Source organism: Botryllus schlosseri, chromosome 7 (genome assembly GCF_051294905.1).
Source record: "Botryllus schlosseri isolate E-star chromosome 7, Bs_hap1, whole genome shotgun sequence".
NCBI lineage: Eukaryota > Metazoa > Chordata > Ascidiacea > Stolidobranchia > Styelidae > Botryllus > Botryllus schlosseri.
The window spans coordinates 10,229,891-10,255,411 of NC_137242.1; the positions used below are offsets into that span (position 1 = coordinate 10,229,891).

General features: G+C 41.5%; 3 protein-coding genes across 4 annotated transcripts in view; 1 reads left to right on the plus strand and 2 right to left on the minus strand.

Annotated features, from left to right (window-relative positions):
- Positions 1-639: 639 nt before the first annotated feature.
- LOC145442418 (T-complex protein 1 subunit epsilon-like) lies at positions 640-2,486 on the minus strand. The gene has a single exon (XM_080320322.1). The coding sequence runs from the start codon at positions 2,385-2,387 to the stop codon at positions 771-773; it is 1,617 nt and encodes a 538-aa protein (XP_080176448.1). The 5' UTR covers positions 2,388-2,486; the 3' UTR covers positions 640-770.
- Positions 2,487-5,165: 2,679 nt separating this feature from the next.
- Positions 5,166-12,529, plus strand: LOC145443785 (uncharacterized). The gene is made up of 7 exons (XM_080321738.1): positions 5,166-5,535; positions 7,306-7,372; positions 7,433-7,517; positions 7,577-7,677; positions 9,768-9,903; positions 10,786-10,893; positions 11,813-12,529. The coding sequence occupies exons 1-7, from the start codon at positions 5,370-5,372 to the stop codon at positions 11,912-11,914; spliced, it is 765 nt and encodes a 254-aa protein (XP_080177864.1). The 5' UTR covers positions 5,166-5,369; the 3' UTR covers positions 11,915-12,529.
- Positions 12,530-12,780: 251 nt separating this feature from the next.
- Positions 12,781-25,521, minus strand: part of LOC145443784 (lethal(2) giant larvae protein homolog 1-like) — a 28,134-nt gene continuing 15,393 nt past the window's right edge. The window contains exons 14-25 of one of the 2 annotated variants that reach the window (XM_080321736.1): positions 24,981-25,125; positions 24,791-24,918; positions 23,832-24,035; positions 23,435-23,606; positions 22,634-22,750; positions 21,646-21,790; positions 20,573-20,742; positions 19,762-19,878; positions 19,087-19,262; positions 18,107-18,263; positions 16,976-17,072; positions 12,781-14,231 (exon numbers count right to left, since the gene is read on the minus strand). In XM_080321736.1, the coding sequence (XP_080177862.1) occupies positions 14,195-14,231; positions 16,976-17,072; positions 18,107-18,263; positions 19,087-19,262; positions 19,762-19,878; positions 20,573-20,742; positions 21,646-21,790; positions 22,634-22,750; positions 23,435-23,606; positions 23,832-24,035; positions 24,791-24,918; positions 24,981-25,125 (1,665 nt within the window). In that variant the 3' untranslated portion in view covers positions 12,781-14,194. The remainder of the gene's footprint in view (positions 14,232-16,975; positions 17,073-18,106; positions 18,264-19,086; positions 19,263-19,761; positions 19,879-20,572; positions 20,743-21,645; positions 21,791-22,633; positions 22,751-23,434; positions 23,607-23,831; positions 24,036-24,790; positions 24,919-24,980; positions 25,126-25,521) is intronic. The other variant, XM_080321737.1, reaches the window with a different exon arrangement.

Sequence of the window (25,521 nt, forward strand, 5' to 3'; positions counted from 1 at the left end):
ACACATAAAAACATCCGCTCATTGATAACAACTGATAATTTCGAAAATAAATTCACCTGTTCATGGCAGGAGTTGTCATTCTATGTTTGCCAGTAAAACCAGCAGAAGACCGTGAAATGTCATCGCAATCTAATTCCTCGAGTGCTTTGGAATCATTTATTTTCCACTTCAAGTAGTACTGGCACGTCTTGGAAACAGCTAATATTACTTGTACTGAAGCAAGCTATCGTCAACGACTTCTCGACTACCTCTGGCAACAATACGAAATTCCGTCTACACATGTAATGTGGGACGTGGGTCCGTGGGTGTATAATGACAGTTGACCTCACGTCATATCAATCGTTCCCAGTTTGATACCAAGTCCTGTACCTGAATTGTTTTGTATAGCCGTGTGTGAATTGTGTATCGCAGTTGGATGAAACTAAGCCTCTATCTTCATACACTTCAACTCTTTCTTCAAACAAGCGCTTTTGACCGCCTTGCTACCCGATATACTATAATATTCGTGGGAATTAAATGATAGAATTTCCATGGTCATTCAGATCACAAGCCAATGACAATAGATCACCAAAGATTTACCCCTTCTAAACAACATTCAACTGCAAAGACTCCAACCAAACATCCTCATACGTCATAACATTTTTGAAACAGTCACAAGTTTACTACCAGATAGCATGCAAAAAAACACTGACAATTTCGCCGCATTTCCTACAAAGTACAAAACCGGAAACAGACACACGGATCGCATCTTCACCGACACAAGTATGCATTCAATCGGCACCTTCTCCCGGGGATCTCACGTCATCAATCTTCAAAATCATACGCACAAGCTGTGTAGCTAGAGAGATCTGTTGCTTCTTGCCCATGAGCGTTTCAAGAACGTGCTGCTCTTTCATGTCGCAGGTGCCTTTGTTCAAGCAGTCGATTCCGAGATTAGAATTTCCTTCGTTGACTTGCCTCGAACGGACTGCGGATAAGGTCTGAATCGGATTGAGGCCACTGTTTTCAGCCAGAGCCAAGGGAACGGTTTCCAAGGCTTGAGCGTAAGAACGCATAGCATACTGCTCCAAAGTCGGATTTAATTCGGCCTCTTTTGAAACAGAGATAGCACATGCAATTTCACATGCACCACCACCGTACACAACTCTGTTATCGCGGACCAAGTTACGAATAACACACAGAGCATCGTGGATAGAGCGTTTCGCCTCTTCGCATATCATTTTGTTACCTCCCCTCAAAAAGATGGTGACGGCCTTTGTGTTCTTGCATTTCTCGATAACAAGCATTCTATCTTTCGTCGTTCCAAAAGAGATTTCACGGACAATACCGGCGTAACCTAATTTTTCCGGTGTCAACTCCGAAAACCTTGGAACGATTCGGCCACCTGTTGCGATAGCGATAAGTTCGATTTCCGGTCCACCGACCCATCGTACCGCAGGTAACTCGTTTTGAAGAAGCAGGTGATTAGCTTCATCGTCAAATCCCCATTGGCAAATTGCTATGCTCGCGCCGGTGTCTTTCACTTGCTTTACCATTTCTGCAAACTTTTCTTTTTCGTAAGTCTGCAACTTTTTATAATCTTCAACTGATGTAACGTCGAGCTTATGCTTGGTTTTAGGCTTTGGCGGTTCAAAGGGACATGTCAAGATTGCGAGTTTCGCATCTTTGATCACTTTCGGCATTTGAGGATGGCTCATATCTTTATCGACAAGGACGCCCCTGATTAGCTGACTGTCCTCTAATTTACCACCGTTCTTCGATTCAACTTTGATTAATTCAAAGTCCACGTCTTTACGGTCGAAGTCCGCGACAGCCATAACTGCATCGACTGCGATTTTTGCGAATTGCCTGTGACATTTATTGACGATTTTTGATCCAAGAGTCGTCATGGCTACTTCAACCAAATTTTCACAGTCCTTGGGATCGACTTGGAAAACATCTGCAATTTCATCAAGTTTTTTCAAAGCAACATGCATGGCAGCTTCATAGCCATCAGCAACTCGTATAGGGTGGATTCCACGGTCGAGAAGTTGCTCCGCTTGTTCTAACAGAGCACCGGCCAACACCACAACGCCAGTGGTACCATCTCCAATCTCATCATCTTGAGATTTCGATAACTCCACCATCAACTTGGCAATCTGATGATTGACGTCCATCTTGTCGAGAATGGTAGCACCATCGTTAGTGACAGTAACATCTCCGTCAGGAGATACCATCATTTTGTCCAACCCATTTGGGCCGAGAGACGTGCGAACGGTATTGGCGACTGTTTTGGCAGCTAAAATATGCGACTTCACTGCGTCGAGTCCTGTTAATCTGGACTTCCTTTCTTGATCTCGTACAATAATAAACGGCCTACCGTATTCGTCGAATGCCATAGACGCCATGGTGGAGTGGTGGGTGCAATAATCGAATCCAACAAGATATTTCGAAGCTCATCAACCGCTCCTTCCAGAATCGTCCACACGAATCGCACGCCTCTGCTACGGTTGGAAATCACTAGCCGGAACGTATGACGTCACTTACAGATTTATCCACCTATGTAAATTTTGATTTTGTCTATCTCAGTTTTTTAAATTGTTATTTTAAAGTATGGTGCGAACCAAAACAATTTACTACGCCAATAGAACATACGGTGAGGATGCTAGTTCAACTGAATTCTACTTGAGTGATCTGGGTCAGAATCTTTGCTGGATTCATGCATTCATTCATCATCATCATCATCATCATTGGTTTATTAGCAATTTTATCAGTTCAATACACCACAAAAATGCGATACAATGAAAAGACAGGAAGATGTCGAAGCGACAAGGAGTAGTCTATGGAATCTGACACCCACCTTGGCCTAGGCGATGTAAAGAGGAGGCATGCACACTGAATGAAAGTAAAGAAGATAGTATAGAAGAAGAATGCGACAAGAAATAGGGCGGCATGTCATGGGAAGCGAGATCGATAGGTCAGTCGTGGTCCGGTAATCTTGAGGATGGACTGTACTTATTTAGTAGTAATTGCTTGTATTTCGACTTGAATGTGGACATGCTCGTCGACTGTCGGATGGCCGGCGGGATACTGTTCCACACATCAGGTCCGGCATATTTGATGGAGCGATGATCTTTTCGGTCGATCATATGATATTTGGACGACGTGGACGCGCGTGTGTTGTACTTGTGCGCTTTTGATTCAGAGGTAAAGAAGTCATTGAAATATTCGGGGCAACGACCGCAGTGAAACTGATACATAAACTTGGCGATTTCTAGTTTCCGCATATCTTCTATGTTTAGGACGCCGAATCTCTTCAGCAGTGACTTATTGGATGGGTAGCCAGGCCCCTTTGGGGCCCTAGCTATGATTCGGAGCACTTTATGCTGTAGTTTCTGCTGTGGCTTGAGTGCAGTGTTTACTGGCAGCCCCCCAACAGAGGATGCCATAATGTAACTTCGATTGAATTAAGGATTTAAAGAGTATCAGAAGAACCCATGCTGGCATGAAGCGCCCAAGGCTGTAGAACAGGCCGCACTTCGGTGATAATTTAGTTTTTAGGGACTGAATATGACTCTTCCAGGACATGTTCGAGTCCAGTAAAACTCCGAGATATTTGGCATTATCTGTGTTGGAAACGGGCTGACCAGCGATATTAACGGTTAGGTTATTTTTTGAATTAACTGTCAGCAATTGCGATTTCGAGGCGTTTATGCAAAGGTTGTTCTGGGCCGTCCACTCATGGACTTTGGGCATTTGGCCACCAGTCATTGACACGGATTGACAATAAAAGAGGGCGGAAATTCTATATTTTCGTCAAGGCTATAGTCCTGCGTTTGTAAGCCAAAATAGATCACATAGTGTTATTTTGTGATGATATACAAAAGAAAAATAACAGTCATCCTCTTGGTTACCAATCTACTGAAAACACATAGTGTACAACGTTGTAAATTGCTATGGTACAACATATGGCTGATTGTGGCGGGTTGAGGGGTGTTAGATTCCTTCAGGCTGGGTTCGACTGGAGTTTGCTTATGGAGAGGAGAATATAGTCGTCAGAATATATTTTTATCTGAACAAGACACACACAATGTACAATGCAATAAGATAAGTTGCGGTTACAGTTATCATCATCATCATTGGTTTATTAGCAATTTTATCAGTTCAATACACCACAAAAAATGCGATACAATGAATAGACAGGAAGATGTCGAAGCGACTTGGATTTGTCAATGGAATCGGACACCCACCTTGGCCGAGGCGTAGTAAAGAGGAGGCATGCACACTGAATGAAAGTAAAGAATACAGTATAGAAAAAGAAAGCGACAAGAAATAGGGCGGCATGTCATGGGAAGCGAGATCGATAGGTCAGTCGTGGTCCGGTAATCTCGAGGATGGGCTGTATTTATTTAGTAGTAATTGCTTGTATTTCGACTTGGATGTGGACATGCTCGTCGACTGTCGGATGGCCGGCGGGATACTGTCCCACACATCAGGTCCGGCATATTTGATGGAGCGATGATCTTTTCGGTCGATCATATGATATTTGGACGACGTGGACGCGCGTGTGTTGTACTTGTGCGCTTTTGATTCAGAGGTAAAGAAGTCATTGAAATATTCGGGGCAACGACCGCAGTGAAACTGATACATAAACTTGGCGATTTCTAGTTTCCGCATATCTTCTATGTTTAGGACGCCGAATCTCTTCAGCAGCGACTTATTGGATGGGCAGCCAGGCCCCTTTGGGGCCCTAGCTATGATTCGGAGCACTTTATGCTGTAGTTTCTGCAGTGGCTTGAGTGCAGTTTTACTGGCAGCCCCCCAACAGAGGATGCCATAATGTAACTTCGATTGGATTAAGGATTTAAAGAGTATCAGGAGAACCCATGCTGGCATGAAGCGCCCAAGGCTGTAGAACAGGCCGCACTTCGGTGATAATTTAGTTTCTAGGGACTGAATATGACTCTTCCACTTTCTTATAGTACCCGGAATAACCACAGTCGCGGAATCGAACCCGGGAATCCCGGGCGGCAGGCATATCGTCAACACTATGCTATCACCCCTGCTATGTTAGAATTAGCCAGCCCAATCTCCAATGCGATATGTTAATTTAGCTCTTATTCTGAACGTATGTGGTGAAATCTGATTGCGAGGAAATCCACAGTTGGCGCTTGGTTCGCCGTTTAGTATCTGGCAGATACTATCTGCCGGTTTGGGTGTATTACCATGGGACTCCCCCGTAAAGGAGAAAGATCTGAAACAAAAAGCGAAGCAAAAGATTTGATTCGAAGTGAACGGGAAGTTCAAGACTAATACAAAGCCAACAGAAAGACTTGATTCAATATAGCTATTACCGCGAGCACGCGACCAATAATAGGAACCTGACGAAGATGAGCTCTAGAGAACTGGGCCAAGGAGACGGAATGCAAAGACGTAGAAGCGCAAGCGCTGAAAACTATGACGATATAGTACAAGAGTATGAAGGTGAAGATGGAGATGAAGACGTTCCCGGGGCCGTGGGTGGCGGAGACATTGTGGACTACGGAGCCAGTGCCGGTAAGTACTTATTGAGGACGAGTTATCTGCACGTGCAGGCTATATACAATTACCCTAACAAACTCTATCTTTATGCCCGACTGGAACTGCTGGCCGTTTTGCCTGATATATCAGGCGAGCATTCGTGATTCTCCAAGTTAAAGTAATTTAATAAAAAATAATTAATAAATAAAACATAGTGTGAGCACAGGACACCGATTCCATACAGGTCTCTATGCAATCTTCGATCAAGCTTTGTTAAACTTTGCACTCTGGTCCACAGCTATAAGGTTACTGAAGAACATAGTGTACGACTATACAGACCAGGGTTCTGCAACTAGTGGTGGGATTCGGCGGGTTCTATAGAAATTTCTCATGAAATATTATGAGATCATCAAGCCGCAGGATTTATTTCAAAAAATAAACCGAGATTCCATACGGGATTAACGGAACGGTTACTGTCCGTTTATGTAACAAAACCAGCTGAAAAATATGAATTTTGTGATAGCTAACCGACTGACCAAAATTTCCAAACCCACCACTACTGAAAACTTATAGGCTACATGAATTTATCCATTCTTATCTTAATTTCATCGATTTTCTTATTGTTTTATTGAGCTTGGTCGTTTTGATATCCTTGTATATGTGTTCAGTTGCATCATGTATGACATTGCACATTCGTGTCTTGAGAAATTGAGCGAATGAAATAACAGAGCTGCTGAATATGATTATGGCCAGTGGTGTATCCAAGGGGGGATTTTAAGGGTCGGACCCCCCCCCCTTTTCAAGATCTTCTAATATTTGCTAATTTATCAGTTCAATATAGTCGTTTTCTGTATGATAGCGAAAATATGGCGCTTCAATGTATATTGGGGGTCGAAAACCCATACAAAATATTGGCATTATGCGCTGAATTAGTCTAAAGAATAAAAAATGTCATAATATTTCGTACGCATTCTGTGCTTGTTCAGCTACGTTTCATCTAGGTGGCAGTTGCTGACTTTCTCAACTTTCTTCCCTCGATTTCTCTCCCGCCCTGCGAAAACGAGAGACGCATTTCATGAAAATCTAATCTAATTGGTCGACGCGATATGTACCGGTAGTTGCAAAGCCCAAGCTGTCGGAAATCAACATCACCCGCAAATTCGCGAATGCTGTTCTCAAATCCACATTGTTCTGGCGATTATCGGCGAGAAATGGCCTACAATTGACATTCACATTTCAAAATACAAGCCTAGCGATCCACATTTGCGATTGTTAGGCGGCTCGCTCATTTTGCTGTGGTTGAATTACAGGCCTATGTCGCCGCTGAACGGGAGAATCGAGTAGACCTAGTAGTAAAGTTAACCTATTGATATCAGCTGACAAGTTTCTCTGTCGCTCAAGTCATTATCCCAGTGTGTACTCTGTAGTAGTTGACTAACTTGCGTGCTAGCAATTAAGGTCTGATTATCTTCGCGCGTACCGTACGACACGCTCAGCCGTACGGAAAGCACACATTTGTGTACATCTCTGGCGACCACGATCACCCGATTTTATGCCATTGTTAATTACATCTCCGATGTGTTAATGTATACTGTGTAGCAAGAAAACAAACCATGAGTAATAGTTGTAACACACACTACAAAGTCTATGTGACGTCATAACGACAAAATATGCTACTCAAGGTGAACCCCCCCCCCTTTGATCTCGGCTGGATACGCCACTGATTATGATATGTCATCTCGACTCCGACTAGAAAATAAAAGATTCAAGCTCAACACCGGACACATCACTTTTATTATCTCACAGGAGGGAGGCGTGCTTTCACAGACGATGAATGGCGGATCATATCGCAAACGCAAGTCCTATTAAGCAGGTATGTTCTTCAGCAAACGGTCGAGTCGCTACTGTATTCTGAAACGTATTCATGTTCTAGATTTGTGATCGATTCCGCTCAAAGAGACGGATTGCAACGCGATAGGTATGAAGTATTATGTCAAGTTTTGAAAGAAGAGTCTCGGGTAGGAGGTGCTAAAAAGAAAAATAACTTCCAACAGTTATCTATCGTGTGATATTTCAGGGTTGCCAGATGGAGCGGGATGACGACATACTCGCGAAAGCTGTCTTAACGATGGGCGACGACCTTAATTTCGCGTTCTCCAGAAACAGAAAGATTGATGAGTCGGTTTCCTTTTCTTTTGCAACTGCTATCATGCCTAGTAAAGAATAGTCACAAAATTCACTTGTTAATCTAACATGATTTTTTAAAAGTTTATTTTGGCACTGCTATATGCCTAATTGTTTGTAAACGGATCATTTGATCGCTGATACCAGAGGTCGATAATAATGAAGTGCTTCTACTTTTTTTTTGTAGTGCTCATAGTAAGTTTTTTTCGCTTGCACCTATTTACTGATGGGTCATGTTTGTTTTATGTTACTTCCAATTCTACGTCAGCATTTCTTGAAGCCAAACTATTTACTTTTAAAATTCTAGATTTGGTTAAGTGGAGAGTGGAGTTTGGACGTCACATTTGTGGGTTGCCTTTATTTTGTACTAGGAAACTTATGAAATAAGGAAACTAATGAAACTTTATTTTGTGCAAGGAAACTTATGAAACAGGGAAACTAATGAAACAAAGAAACTTATGAAACAGGAAGGAATTTGAATAAGAATTGAATTTTATTGCGAGTCCATTATCTGGATATTCGATTCCAAATAGATATTTTTTAATCTTGTTTGCAATAGTCCCAATCCATATTTACATAGACCAGTGGTTGTCAAAATTTTCAACCTTGCGGCACCCACTGTAGATGGAAAATAGTCCGTAGCACAGTGGTTCTCAACCTTTTTTGGTTAACGGCACCCTGCAAACAACCGGAAAATTTGATAGCACTGATAGACATACAGAGGTGATCTCTGACGAAGCTCTTCTACCTATTCGGTACACGCGAGTAGTCTTTGCCTTCTTGCACTACGTAACCATGCCAGCACGCCTAACAAGAGAATGGGGACGGTTTTGATGGCGATATGGATTTCTAAGCGTGAACATCGACGACACTTCATTCCTTGATGGTAGTTAGGAAGGCAATGAGGATTTGTAAACTGCATTGTTTCCCAGGCGCCACCCTGTCTGCGATCGATCAACGCATCGTACAAAACAGGATTAACCCTTCTCGGCACGCGATACATCTAAAAAATTCTGGTTATCCAACTTTACGCTGACAATGCCCATGGTTTTCACTTGGCATTCGAAATAAATTCAAGCAAGCTAAAGGAAAATCAGCAGTCCAGTGTAATTCACGGTTTCAAATTTTCTTTTCAATCAGGTTTATAATATAAGATAAAGAGTGTGTATGCGATACTGAACTCTCCCCATTGCGCTATGAGATAGGATAAGTCACATTGGTGTGCGCGATTGCATGCATTAATATCAAACCTCCACACAGCACATATATGCAATGACAAGGTACCGTACTACATATCTGGATGGTTTCAACCAAAATTAATTGGTTATTTACTGACTTGTATTCATTATATCATTGCTATTGTTGATATGAAATGTTATTTTCAATTCTCTAATAGTTGCTGACGATTACCCCTGGCGTGTGTCAGCTGAAAATATTTGGGTTTATTTCAATATGATTGTATCGTATTATTTAATTGTATATTGAACGTCTGTTCCTCCAAGAGTCTCTTTATCTTTATTAGTTCTCCTGTTTCATAAGTTTCCTTATTTCATAAGTTTCCATTCATAAACTGCACCTACTTGCGGTGCCATTAGTCTTTCTATGTTGGTCGCCAAGCTACATCTTTAAAGTATACAAGGTGCCGCCACACCAGCGATTGACTAAAAAAAGCATTTGATCGGACATGCCAATCGCTTCAAACTACTTGCGATTAATTTCTAAGTAATGTTAGTTTTATTCTGATACTGTGGTTTTGGCAAGTCTTGAAATTCCCAACTTTTGTTTAAATGGAAATGTACTTGCTTCTGCTTGAGTATACATCATCAATGACAACTTTGATCTCACGCATCATTCCTTGTATCCACGGCCTTGCATTAAAATGCGTAGTTTTCACAGGTAAATTCCATAAAAGCGGAAATTTCACTTAGGAAATGTTTACTTGGGGATTGTCATTGGCAAACAGTAGAATATATATTGACTCATTTAAAGTGGCGATTTAAAATCCACTGGAAATCTGATCAATTTCTCTTGCTGTATAATTTTGCAATGTAATTCGTGTTTAATTAAACCTGCTCTTTTCACAGTTTCATAGATCGAGTCCCTACCGAATCCGCAGAGTCAGTCTTCAAGAAAGTGTGCACGGAAATGTTCAAAGATGATAAAATCAATTGGGGAAGGATAGCAGTTTTATTTTACCTTGCGTATCGCATGATGGTGAAGGTACGTTCCATTGGGATAATGATAGATGCTCCTTTCTGTAGGTTAATCGCAGTGGTCGGGAACCTATGGATAGTGAGCCATATATGGATCTTTTGGGTATAAGATATGACTCTTCGCCAAATAGCTATTTTTGTACTGAATTGATCAATATTGCAGCAACTTGTTAGTAAATTTTCATCACGGCCAGAATAATTATTTTTATGGCAGTAAAGACAATGTCGTCTTCAGGTTTAGGGGCTCGGGTCCCCTCTTCAAAATCCTCAAATTTAAGTTACTGTCGCGACAGCGACGAATATCGCTCGCGAATTCGATGTACCTGACTCGAAATCTTGGATTGCACAATACTTTGATTGATTAAAGAGAATAGATGACAGATGAGGTACTGCCTCACTTGCCTCCTCTACCCGAACCTACGTTCTCATAACTCAAGTTTCGCATGCTTAAATAAGGCAACCAGCATAATAAGTACGAGTTTTTACAGAGAAAATGTGGCACACACAACGAATCCCAGGTAGTGACTTCGAATTAATGCTGCCACGATGTCACGAATTTTAAATTGTGACGTAACGTTAATGGATATGTATGGCTCTTTGGGAGTTAAAATGAGAAAATAGGGTCAATATGGCTCTTCGGACAAAAAAGGTTGCTGATCCCTTCTTTTTCGTTTATGTCAAATTTTTATGTTCCGAGTGGCTGTCATTATTTTATTCCTGCTTTGTCATCTGCAAAATAGATAGTCTTGGCTTACAATTTAGTGGGGGAGATATATAATGTTCTGAGTATAATGGCTACTAACCATACGGTAATTTTGCAATACAGAGTTAGTTCTAATGATGGACGACTTCTGGTATGAGGGAATCTGTATGTGATTTTGTGTTACAGTCTTTTTCAACGGGTGATTGGGTCGGCTGGATAAAGAAGATATTGAGGATAGCGTTGGATTTTTTCTGCAAGTTTTACGTCCACTGGGTTGTTAAGCAGGGAGGATGGGTGCGTATGTGGGAGATCTTGACTTCTTAGTTCCTTCTAGTAGATATATTGATGTCCTAATAGCTTATATAAAAATAGTACCTGCTAGCAAAATCTTATTACTCTAACTAGGCTTTCAAGCAGTTGATCATCTACTTGACCACTCTAGACTGACTCGTATCACATGGAGTTCTATTCTCGTGCCCAGTAGGCAATATAGGTCTTGCAACTCGGGATTCACAACACAAATGTACGATTTGAAATTGATTATGGGTTCATTAATACCATCTGTGTACCAGAGGTGGTCACTGGTCTGTAACACAGTCGGCAACTTATAATTTTTCGGAATACCCAAGCAGGTTTCGTATAACTGCTAAATTGGTTATAATTTTGGACTCTCTTTAGGCGAAACTAGACCGAGAATACCTATTTTTGCTTGCTTGGAAATTGCTGCTTCCACCTATTTACCGGTGAAGACTATTTTCATCACCTCTGCTCTGTACCAACTCGTAGTGACCATACGTCCTCTTTTTCAATAAATTGAAAATGTCCTCCTTTTCTAGAATAAGTATTAAAAACTCGACATCTACGCAGCGAACGTCAGAGTTTCATCAAACAATTGAGAAAAACGGAGACTGAGTCACTTTTTTTTACTCAACACAGATAGGCTACTTCTTAAAATTAACCATTTTCTTTTCCGGTATTACAGCTTTCGGAGTTTTTAAAAAGTGTCCTCTATTTCGTATCTCGAAATATGATAACACTAATTCAGTATTACAAACCACTTATCGATGTTGTGCCGCTAATTTGAGTGTAGCCCAGTAATGTGCCACTCTTTTGACAACTGGGACAGATAGAAGAGGTGGAAGTACGCAAGTTGTCAACGGAATCTACTAATTGAAACTTTCGGTTCTGAAAACCCTAATCATTTTTTTTTCAGAGAACAATATTGGAGTACGTGCACTCTTCTACAAAGGCCGCTGTCATTCTCACTGCGATCGGGCTTGTTTCTTTTGCCTACTACTTTTTTTCGTCAGACTGAATTTATATTTCATCGGGCGTTACAAAGCTACCTGAAGAACGAAAGACATTTGGCAGATTTAATTTTTCCTGTAGGCCAATTAACACCACCACTAGTTCTCGACAGCTATTGTACTATTGTACTTGCTGTGGCATTTTGATGGTATATCTGTCTTGGGATCATGCAGATCTACTTATTTCTGACCTTGCAATGACATATGCGTGATATTAAACTTTATTGGGAGGGATTGTATCACGAATGTTACTTAGACACAGATTCCTCATATTTCGATGTGTGAACGCATTATACCCCATGTCGTTTCTACACTGCTTTCTTGACAGCATCGTGTATTATTGATATGTATAATTGAATAGTATGCTATTTAATTGTATAGATAAGTTCTGTACCTCCAAGAAGCTGTTCTAATGTGTAACTGTGCTGCCACAGTTCAGCCCATTTCATATAACTACTCCTGGTGCTAATTTGATTGGCTCCTATCGCTCCAGCAAGTGCTGATATATTTGATTGTCCCTCCAACTGAGCAAGATACACAGATGGCTGACATTATTGCCCACTTCTAAACTACCTAGCTGGCTTCATATTGTGATTCCTGCAATAATTGTTTCACTTTTGTGTCACAGATATGGATGAGTCTAGCATTTCAACTTGAGCGCCGTCGTTACGATTTCCAAATGAGCAACTCAATCATTATTATTCATATTTTCTACCCGGCGAGCCCATTGAATTTTGTTTCAAACCCTTCTCAGAATCAAATGCATACATCTGAAAAAATTCGGTGGAGCCCGTATTTCACCTACAATTACTAAAATTTGACAGGCCAGTTGTATCAGTCGCTGGCAAATTTTTCGAACTGAACAAGATAAGGATATTCGCACAAATTGATATTTTCGACGACAAGTAAATAACATTACACACCATAAAACGGTCAGCTATGATTATCGATTAAAACAACTACAAAAATAATTAAACATTCAGCTATTAGTGCGAGTGGTACACGAAATGGCAAAATGCAGATACAGTTAGCGACACCACGTACCGAAAGATTCAAGTGCCCTGATAGCACCAATTCCTTCTCAAAGGCAAATAAAAGCAAAATCTAACATCATTTTAATCCAGGTTTTAAATAAGTGAAGATCAAAAGAGGCAATCCTACGTTACAATACACATTCTCACTGAAATAGCAATAGACGGTTGATGTGGCATTGGCAATGCCATTTGGGCCACGGTGTGGGCAATATCAGTCTGTAAGCAAGGGAGCAATTGTAGATCAGAATTACAGATTAAAAACTAAATAATTTACAGAGTAGAACACAACCAATTTATGCACGGTAGGGACTTGGGACCAGCAATGATTAGGTATAAGCAAACACTCGACCCAGGCACTTTGAACTTGTCCATAATTTAGTAATGCGGCATAAGTTGTGTTATAGAGCGACTGGGGCTAAAATCTTGTCTAAGTGCTCCTAAATCCAACCCCTCACATCTATCATGGCCTTGGGGCAGAAATCCTTTATAACGGTAGCAAAATGTACAAGCTCTGTCACTGTAGTCTAAGCAGATACAAGGCCTACCCAGTCTGTGAACCATGGTAGCTAGGGTCGATTCATTTCACACCAGATAGTGGTGCTGAAATAGCACAATTTCACACTACAGCAGCGAATAGAATAATTCAGATAAATCGCAACATTTCATAAAAATAGCACCAATCATTTTAAAAACATAGTAAAGAGAGATTTCATTGCCTAACACAGAAAAAGGATCACATTTCATTAAAATACTCCATAAAATTTATCAGACGTACATAACATGGCTTGCAAACGGTTCACAGATAAATTTCATGTCATATCATGCGACCCATCGATTGAAAACTCGATTTAACTCTTCACACAAATGTACCATAATAAGATATTGGCGCGTCTCCAATAGGGGATCAAACATTGTCACATTGCTATCATCACCGGACACGGGAGAGACAACTCATAATTGAAGCCAGAACCATTGTAACACTAAGATTCCCTAGTACCTTATATGATACGCACAAAATTGTGAGGATTAGTAAAAATAGAATACAAAGCGGCAAAGAAACGATGCTTACAGAAAAGCGTGTTTGTTGTACAAACGGCTCTCCCTCTCGGGTTAGGCCCGCATGCAAAACGTTTAGCAATGAACAATTTGGGTGAACGTCTGTCCGTGTGTCAGGACCTTGTCGGCGACTCGGTTCTTTACAGCACTTGGTAGTTCTTCGTACTCTATTTCTTTTTGTACAATTTTGCAAAACCTTCAATTTGCCATGTTTATTTCCGCCTCGGCTACCGTCCTGAAGATGGTTGAGAAAAAATATTGAAAACAAAGCCTGACAACACAAACTCAACTCATTGCGGTATTGATTACCTACAGGAGAGTCATAATCTATTTAGCAAATTGCTCGAAAGTCACTCCGACATACCACAGTTCTACTTTTGTACTACATTCGAGATACTTACTGTGTTGCTGTATAGTACTCAAAGTGACCTCAACACTTCATTTTACGTAAAATTGTACTAAAACCGGTTCGTATATATATTCATTCGGGTGAGATATTGACAAGTTTTCAGTACAAGGACTTCACATTTCATTCAGATTCCTTTGCTGAATGGCATAATTATTCCACATTACTACTCGCAATCAATTTTGCTATAATAAATTAGCATGAGAAGTAGAGGAAATGCGACTTGGTGTTCTAATGCTATCCAAAAACAGACATGTTCCATGCTCTGCCACTACAGCACCGGGCATACTTACGCTGAACACACAGGATTTGTACAGATTGAGAGGTCTATTTAATTCACAATGAGAAGCATCTGTCAATTAGCGTGAACATGTAGATTTTATTAGAGATGTAGTTTGGAGTGCTGATCAAAGATAGGATGCTGTTTTATTATACAAATAACATCACCACATAACTACAGTCTAGAACACGTTAGCTACCCAGCACCCCAAGGATTTGATTGAAACTATGCACACCGGAAGCTACAAAGCGGAAGGACGCCGTACTCAAAAGTTCAAAATTGCGAAGAAAAGAATACGCCACACGATCGCTGTCTACTAAATGCACAATGAAAACTACGACAACTACGCAGCAGTGAGATGATACGTTAGCAAGCAAAGGTACAATCTACAACCAGCACAGCCTGGCAAGCATGATAAGTTCATTCAAGCGTACGATACAAGCATAGCTCACTCGAGTCTAACAGCATAAGCCAAGCTGCATGCCACGCTAGTCAGAAGCTTCGGGACTTGATGATAACACAACTTCAACGCTTTCACGATAACATTCCATCTTCGGTAAAACGCATGCACGTTCAAACACGAGAAAAATTCGCGTTTGCGATCAAGACCATATATCATATTATTTAGACTACAGCCTTCTCGGTGGAGGATAGGCAACTATTTACTCGGGGAACACACATGTTGACCCAGACGTACACAGTCAACCTTTTACCCACTAATAAGGGCCCCCGGCTACTGCCTTGTCCTGCATCAAAAATGAGTTCTACAACCACACACCCAGCTAAAGAAAAAATGTGTGCCGGGGGTGAAATGTTGGAAATAATAATGTGACGCGATGTCAAAAATTTGTTGGGGAATTCGTACCGTTCACACCTCCACCCCCCTGGAAACTGAGCAAGTATTGTTACCTAGTCCGGGAAATTTTTTTGAACTGCAAAGTCCTGATTCGAGAACTCGATTCATTGTGCCGCGTGCCCAGCCCTACTACTTAGTAGCAGTTTTATGTTTCGACATTGGCCTTTCATGGACCCTTTAAAATAAGTACGTGGACCAAACCCCCGCCTTAGCTTAGCATTCACAACAATTACTCAAGTAAAAGTAGGTATGTAAGTATTCACTCAAGTAGAAGTAGCAATTCTGGAGTAAGTAAAAAAGTGGGTATTCAAGGCCAGGATTTGTCGAGGTCGAGGTAGAGCAAGAAGCTTAAGTAGGCAACACCTACTGGAGTACCGTAATTTTCCATGTATAATACGCACAGCACACACACTCCGGAAATGGCATGTCAGCATGTGGATTCTGGGAAAAAGCAAGCCTGTACCCATGTATAGTAAGCACCCTGCATTCGCAGTACATGAATAGTACATGCTTAAATGCCGATTATACAGGCCCTACTCGTGTTGACAAACTTGCCCGTATGACAAGTTACCATCAATGGTTATGTTTTAGTATTCGATGTCATTCTGTTTTGCGAGGTCCCTGTTGAACAATCATGACATAACGATCGCTGCTGATTATACACTTAACGGCATTGTCTCTAAATGATTGTAGATAGCAGCCAAAGCCTGTGAGGCCCGCGACGCGATAGTTCAGGCCAGCAACGATATCTTGCGCACGAGGCCCGTTACAGATGCGATTGCTCAGGCCAACAGTCATACCATGCGCACCAGGCCTGTTGGAGACTAAACTGTTTAGGCAAGCGATTATAATTTGCGCACGTGGCCTTTTGTGTATCTGATTGACAAGGCCAACGATTATATCGTGCGCACCAGGCCTGCTGGAGATGCGACTGTTTAGACCAAGACCAGCGATTACGTCTTGCGCACAGGGTCTGTTGTATACGCGATTGTTCAGGCCTGTCGTTGGCGTGATAAATTAACGTGGATTGCCACGCGGGCGTGCAGCAATCAATGGCCTATTTTCGCCCGCGTATACAAGGGCAAAAAGAATCCGAAAATTTTGCACATTATACATGGAAAATTACGGTAAACTGGACAGAAATGTAGATAAAACTGTCAGTTTCTTAAAATTTCATTCTACTTTTGAAAATACAAAGTATAAAAGGTATATAGTTTCACCTATAGAGAGGAAGGAGTCTAAACCCATAACCATTAGAGTAGCATATGCAAGCAGGCAAAATCCTACTTGAGTGCTTTGAAAAGTATAACACTTCTTAACTGATCGCCTCTGTGTGCAAGCGCACGCAAACTCATCCGCAATAAAAAACACACCTTCCCGCAGGCAACCATACACCCCCGCATACCAAGCCACGTGGCAATGTCATTCGCGCCTTACCCCAAAAGTTCATCCACGTCGACATCACCATCGTCGGAGTCATGCCGGGCGCCGACGTCGAGCTGGGCCAGGGTTCGTTCCGCCTCTTCTAACACACCTAACGCCACCGCGGAACCATTCGGAAGCACATCGTTAGTGGGGCCAACGCGATTAAACAGCAAGCGTACAAGAGTGCATGCAGCGGAAACATGAGAATGTGCACGAGTGAGCTTTGCCGGGTGATGAAATAAATGAGGACGACTCGTGAGGCAGCGAACTGTGTGCCCACTACGTCTGTGTAGCGTGTAAGTATAACAAACAGTTACAACTAATACCGTATATTCTCAAGACGAAAACGGACATTTGGATGTAGTTCGGATCTCAATAGCGAGGATGTGATTATAACATAGCTACATATTCAATACCGCTTTTGAAGAGACACTGAGAGACACAGCACTTCAACATACGATTGAATTATATTCAGTTGCACAAATCCACCAACCTAACTTGTGCTAACAGACAGAGTTCGAGTATAATCTAAAAATAGTCCATAGAGGTTAAGCCTTAGTTCACCTCAATTATTCGAATTTTATTGCCACGTCATATTCGGTGATACACAGTTGATATACAAAGTACAAACGTATTTAGGATTCTTTACTAGTCGCTGACGATTGCCCCTGACGAGTGCCAGCCCAAAATATTTGACATATTGAAATATTGTTCAATGACAGTGTTTTTGTTGATTGATACTTTTGTAGGTTCCCCGCAAAGATTAAAAGAGACCGCTAATTCCGATGGTATTTTGGAACTGGCACAAGAGAAGGTTAATGCGTATCAGATCGGACAAAAATTCAAAGGAAATTTGACCAATTAGCTGGTGTTATTCCAAAGCCTTGAGTTTTTCATGTAAGTCTCAAATCATCCGAAGCTTGGTCAAACCAGGACAAGTCGGAAAAAAACGTTACCACACCAGAAAAGATATTAATCATCAGAAATCGCACATGCAGTCCCGTCTGTTACATCACGCTCTACGAAAATCACGCATCATATTTCTACGCGTAAATCGTCCCAATCCCAAAATTGATTGTTGCGCACGAGACAAATTACGCCGAAAAAATCCGCAGATAAAGGTCTACAACTATGTATACATACTTTCGTGTTGGGCAAAGTGTTCCGAATCGTCGTCTTCGTCTTCGCTGTCGCCCAGCAACGGTTGCTTGGGAGACGGCGTCGTCATGGCGACCACAACGGATCCTTCGCGCTTTTCTTTCTTTGGAGTTTTCTTGTCTGGCGATGTTGGCGCGGCGTCCTGTAAGTATCGAGACCAAGATGTCGACGACGTGTTATCGGAAATTAGAGAAGTACTGATTATTATTTTTACAAACATATTGAAAAGCAGGGTTGTAATGACTCGAGTCATGACTCGAGTCAGACTCGAGTCACGAGTTTCTGATGACTCGAGTTATTTTCTCAAAATACGGAAATGACTCGACTCGAGTCAATCTTTGTATTGACTCGACTTGGACTCGAGTCATTGCGCATGACTCGAACCAAGTCACATGACTCGAGATTCAGACGGCCAAGACCGACATTTCATTGTGATTTCGAAGAATAGCAAAGTAACCAGCCTATTTGGACTTCGTCTATTAGTACTGCTACCTGAAAATGCGACCAGAAACTGTTGGATGAAAATGAGGGAAATTACTATACTATAAACGCGAACCATTCGACATCACCAAACAGAGTTATAAAAGTGCATTTAACAAGGTTTTATCTGGAAACAGGGCAGTCAACACAATGACTTGGACTCGGACTCGAGTCATAATACCATGACTCGGACTCGAATGTCTGCTCGACGACTTGGACTCGGTGTTGAATTGAGTATGACTCGACTTGACTCGAGTCAAAACTATAAAAGTGAGATTGACTTGTGACTTGGTTACAACCCTGTTGAAAAGTAAGGTTGTAATCAAGGCTGGACACAACAATGATTTGAGTCAAGTAGTAGGAGATTATCAAGTACTAAAATTATACCTGTTTTAGACTGTGAAGCCTTGAAACCTCGTGTAATTGCTTTAACTACATTGCATAACTAACCCGGCGCTCGATCTCAACACGAAAACCAGCCCCACCTTATTTCTGTTGTTCTCCTCGTTTTCCTGCTGGACAACGGCTTCCGTTGTGACCGTCTTGGGTAACGGCGTGATGGGGGTCGCGGGGTCGACGCGCACAAAACACTTGGGCTCGACAACATTGCACACGGCCAGCGTGAATCTTTCGAATTCAGACGACGACATAAGGTAGAAACCTATAAAAAAGGGTGATTTCCACAATCTGCTAATCGTAGAATGTATAGAAATAGAAAGTCGAGGTAAAAATAAAGCGAACATTATTAGGGGTTACCAGTGAATTCAGCATTAGAAACGTAAGACTATATATCGTCGCGATGTCCATTTTTTAAATTCATAGAAAGAAATTCATGCAAAGTTAATCATGGCAAAGATATGGCCAGAAGAAGAAAAAAAAATTAACACGACATAAGCTACTATGATTCGACAGCGACGATATCAGCGTGAACTGCGATTACTACACTTGGTGAATTCAGCATGATGAATAGCACCTGGCACGTATGTATTAATGCATATGCGATGCGTTAGGTTACGTTAGGATTAGGATTAGGGGCAGCCAAGTGCCGAATTCACGATAGTCATTATTCTTAGCATATTCTACACTACAGTAACGTCTACCGAGCAAGTTGCAAATCTCAACACCGTAAAAAGCGACCAAAAAGTGAATCTTCGACTTACCTTGGCCTGTCGTCGTCAGTATTGACGAGCCGATTCCGAGAGGGTTATTTGTAGCGATGCAAGGGTAGCTGACTTGCGGTCGGAATGACGGCAACACGGTCAGCAGCAAGATCTCGCCTGAAAAATTTGAAAAATGAAAAACAAAGTATGTGAAACCGGATATATCAAAGCAAATTTATATAGTTTCACTCGGTTTTGAGACGGAAAAGAGCTTTTTGACTCGAAGATAGGCTGTCAAAAAGATAAGATAAGACATAGTGTATTTTTGTCCTTTATGTTATACAGCGTATATACACTGACTCATGATACACATACACACGATCTGTGCATATCATGAGTGCACTATGTGCATATGCCACTGGACAAGGAAGGTGCAGACACAGCCTTGTAGGGCTTTCTAAATCTTGCACCACCACCCCTCCATCCTATCCCTGTAATACTGAGCACCAAGCTGGGAAGCCATTGATACCAATGTTACTGGTCACGTCTTTGTTCTCATGCAACTGGGGATTGAACCCCAAGCCGTACGCTCCACTTTTAGACCATCTTGTCTATCCGATTCAACATATTGTCAAGAGAATTTCCGAGTCAACTGCAACAAACTACTGAATTTTTTGCCAAAACACCTTGGTTTCAAAATAACTAGTACATACAGTTACTTCCCTCATCGCCAAACCACATCTGTCATTTTGCATCTGATCATTGATTTGAGAAATTCGGAAGATTGCCCCCCAAAAAAGACATTTCTTTCTTGTGCATATAAGATATAACCATTTTTGCTCCACTCAATATCTCATTACTGGAAAATTACCTTGATTCGTGAGACAGACCAACGCGTTTTCGCTGTAGTCCGGATTCGTGCCAGAATTGAACCGCGAATGCACCACCTTCCGTACCAAAGACCCGTCGATGGCGGTCAGTTTTAATTTTTTCCGCGGCGATATCTTGGGCAGCGAAAACACCTTGAATTGTTCTTCCGAGCTAAAAACGGAAACAATTAGAGACGTTTATTACAAAAATAGGAAAGGACTTTTTGTGCAAAGAACATGAAGTAGTGAATTGCCATCATACAATAATGTTGGAATTGGAAAAATACACAATAATTCTGGACACGGCGCATCTCACACCAGTGTTGGGATCTAGTCACTACCTTACAGCCAACTCGAGTCATTTAAGATTAATTAAGTCAAGTCAAGCGTTATGTCGAGCAAATCTTCAAAGAGACTCGAATTTAGTCATCTCAAAATTCAAGATTTCGAGTAGATTTCAAGTCATTAAATATTTTCAGTTCCTGCTCTTTGATTGTAATGTGCGGATACATATGCATAATTTACTATACGCTTAACCACGCAGAACTAGTCAAACTTACTGCAGTACCATTCCTAAACAATAAAACCATACGAGCTGAGGAGGTTATTCATGTAAATAGAAGAGAATGCTCCAGTATAATTTATCGCAAGTGACGATTATTGACTGAAATGTGCATAACGGCTATAAAAACAGCATCGACTTTATATTTGTTTAAAGGTGAAATCATGTTTGAGCGAGTGGGAGAAACTTGTCACCCTATTTCATCGAAATTTAGATCTTATCCACCTGACTGAATTTATATATGAACACAATGATTGTAATGCTACTACGATGTCAATCAGGCCATTATGACGGCCATTATGATGTTTTGTCTTTCATGTGGCTGCTGATTGAGCTGAAGACATCCAAACCATAAACGGAAATGGAATACAGCAAATATAGGCCTAGTCTTGAACCCGTTGTTTTGCAAAGTAGAATATTAGAATACTTGAACGTGGCTCGAAACAAGAATGAAGTCGAGTCTGGGCAGTGACTTGAGCCTATTCTCATGCACATCAATATCTGACAACCGACCTGATAACAACAGAATGATGAGACGCAGAACCGTGACCGGTGCCGTTCGACGTCTTGCCACTACTCAGATGTACCGGCGATCCGTGCGCATCCACGACCGTCACATCGATAACAGGAGCCCGGTGCATGAGCTGAATCTCCTTACCTGAAAACCAGATACGAGATTAATTTGCGGGGTAAATCACAGACTTCGTCAAAGTAGTCAATGTAAATGTCTATTCAATTACAAGCAAAAGCAGATATTTTCAAAATTCAAAATCATGTCAAGACTACTTTGAAAGTGTGAAAATGAAAGATATGAGAAGTACTCAAATGATTTAAAACGCACATTTGATCGGAAAAGGAGGGACAGGTAAACAAAGGGGTGGAGATGAGGGATATTTTGAAAACAATGTTCTAAATTCTAATCGATGAATTGGCTTAAATCTGTGTACAAATGCCACTGCAACAAGGATCAGATAATCTTTCTCGCAATAAAATGTCTACACGCATAAACATATGCCATATTAACATATAGATTTAGGTAGATTTTATTCAATTCTGTGCTGAGATGTGAATAACGACTGACTCACAAAGCAGGGGAGGGGAATCACAAACAAATTTCAGTGCGCTATTGATGACTGAAGGTGGCGGCATAATCTAGTATGACCAGTGGTTAATTATACAGTTTTAGGTCGTTAAGACAGTGTACGGCAACATACAAAAAGAACAATATTCGAAGGAATTCGGAATAAGGGATAAGCGGATTACTCTCTCCGAGAGCAATAAGGGGTTATAAAAAGGGGTAGAGTCAAGCTTCGGAAGGGGGTAGAGGTTTCTCTGATTCTACCCCAGGCTACGCCACTGCTCGCATAATTTTGACAGTTAGTCGGAAACATAACCACTCGATTAAATGGAGCAAGTAAGCAAAACCTACTCGAGTACTTTGTAGAAATACTCTGTTTCTGATCACTTATGCTAAATCAACGGTGAGGACACGGACACCCACCTATTATCGAGGTCACTTCCAGTTCTTGCCTCTTGCTGTAGTCTGGAACGTCCAGCCCGTAGACGTAGATAGACCCGGTGTTGGTGCCGATCCAAAACGTCGGAGATAGGCTGACCGCTGAAATTGGATGTGAGAGAATAACGTCAAACACATACGTATAATAGAGGGAACAAAAGTCAGACAAAGTTGTAATTAGCACTGAGCAAACCGATTCTAGTACTGGAATCCGAATTGAGTATTAATTTCCATGATTTTAGTCGAGTAGTTTACATCCTTGCCACTAACAGTTATCTAAGACACGAGAATCATCGTTTCGATACTTGCTTACCTTTGTGGATGCGTTGTAGCCTAATTGGGACGTATGATATCTTACAAAATATGTAGCGAAAGGCAACGTACGTTAATCACAACTAATTTGCAGCTACATTTCTTTGTAGTGATCGACCTGGGGGATCGTGTCAAGAGCGATATGCTGAAGTTCAACGGGTATTATTTACTTCAATGTCGCATAATAGGCAGATATTTGAACTGTTGAGGTAAGTTTTGCTAATCTGGACAATAAAAAAAGATCAGCACCCTCTCGAAGCCTATTTGAGAAGCTACATAAAAAACTGCAAGGTCAGTGCCTTCGCGATCCTCAGGTTGTGTCTGGGGGCAAATAGCGGAGAGGCTCATCATTACTATTGAGAAAGAGACACAGTTTCAATTCTAGCATAGTTAACTCAATAGCGAAGTTGAGCAAGAATTTGTGAATTTGTCCGCAACTGCCACAACAACGTATGAAATCGAACAGGGACTTACTATCTCGAATGTGAGTGTTTGCGAAGTAAATGCACCGAATCATTCCGCTCATGCCTTCGTCGGCGGCGCGAGCTTCCACTTTACGCTGCCCCGCCGGCGACCACGTGCCAGTGCCTGCCCCGCCAGGCGCCTCCTCTTCGTCCACAAGGGCGGCGTTGGCTTCCTGTAATTTCTGCAAGGCAAAGAGGCATTTTAACGCAATGCTCATTTCGAGCGTTGCACGACCACAGAGGCGATGAGAGCACTTCTGTTCTGAGTCTACCTTCGCTTTTGCCGAAATGATATTGTTTTAATCAACTAATTTCTTTCGACAGCAAATAGTCAATGGATGGAAAATGGCACCTATTTGAAGTGTCGTTCGTCATTTTGCACTCAACAAAGAAAATGAAAGACAAACCTTCGACATGTCACCCCGGCGGTAATTTCTCCGTCTCCCGGACACCCGCGCTTTCTGGCCGTCCTTCCCGCGCTTGAAACTGCCCCGCAATCGCCGTATCGACTGACGCAGCGACATTTTGAAGGACTTGGCCCGCGTGAAGTGACCGTCCATCGCCGAGTGGTCGCCCGTTTCCAGCGTGCACTGACTCAGGACGCACTTGTTCTGATGGCGAGAAAGGAAACAAGTTTTATAACAGAAAAATTATTGTCAATGCACCCCGTACATATAGTAAAAACAGGTCCGTTATGAACCAAAGTTACAAAAAAGCGGCCCCGTAAAATTGAAGGCCCTGGCTTTGGCTTGGAATGGACTTGTTCTGTCGGTGTAAAGGAAATACATTTCATAACCATACAGCTATTCTAAATGTTTCCCACGGACATAGTTAATGAGGTCTGTACAACGTAAAGTTATCGTAGCGGTGGCCACGTAAAATTTATGTCACCAGCTCAGAACATACTTGGCAACGCGAAAGGAATCGTGCAATTGACGATTTGATAGAATGGAAAATTTCCCTTTTAAACTAGGCAGACCTCACGTTTCGGCATGGTTGCGATGTATCAAGTCGTCAAATTACTATAACCCGAAGTAACTATCGTCAATGGATGCCCCAACACAGACTCGGGACGCACTTATTACGGCGATGTGAAAGGAATTGTGTTGACAGTACACACTGTTAAATTTCAAGTGACTGGTCCATCTGGAGTACCGCTAACAAGATGCCTCTATACCTAAAAAGTTAAACCACATTAAAATGAAAAATATCGTCAATGTTCCAATAGACACAGATGATCCAGTCCGTACAACAGAAAGTTATCAAAAACCTCCCCCATAGAATTTCCTGATATTACCGCCGTTGAATTCGCTAAAATAAACTACCAGTAGAATACAGTAAAAGGACTTTGAGCGTATTTATTTACCTGCTGATAGTCAAATAAAGCATAACCGTGACTTGTTCCAAACCCGAGTAGACCCCACTGCGCCTGGACATTAATAGCGGTTATACCCGCCGGCGGTTTGCATTGCACTACGCTGTTCACTTGATATCCTTCAAAAGCAAAAGTCAAAGCGTCAATATAGAACCGTAACACATATCGAATCAAAGCTTACCGGGTTCTAAAGAGAGGTGAATATCCTTTGGTATAAGTTTGTCGTGCCCTTTCCATGTGAAACCCGACCTTTCATGTAATATATCGACCTCTTTCGTCGTCAGACTTGTCTCAATTGCATCGTCAGATAGCACAAATACGAAAACCTTGGTATTTGAAAATTAAGGTGTTAAAAATTCAATAGAACCATTCATGACCAGTGTAGTGTCAAAAGACAGCAGCAAATTTATCATTACAATAAAGTTCCAATTCTTTGTTTTGTGTTGCGTACTTTTGTCATAATTTCGTCGTGGTTTGATACTTATTTTAAAACTTGACCGGTCCAATAAATTTATTTCAAATCGTATAATTACATAAGCTGAAAAGGTTGAGAACAAATGATATCAACTATAAACAGAGGCAGGCAGGAATTAAGCAACATGGAATCTGACGTTTACGGTCAAAAGCGTGATACACATATTATGTATATAATATCAAAGACATAGTTCATGTTGACAGGAAATTACTTGAGAATGCACGCTTCAAAAATACATAGGCTGAGG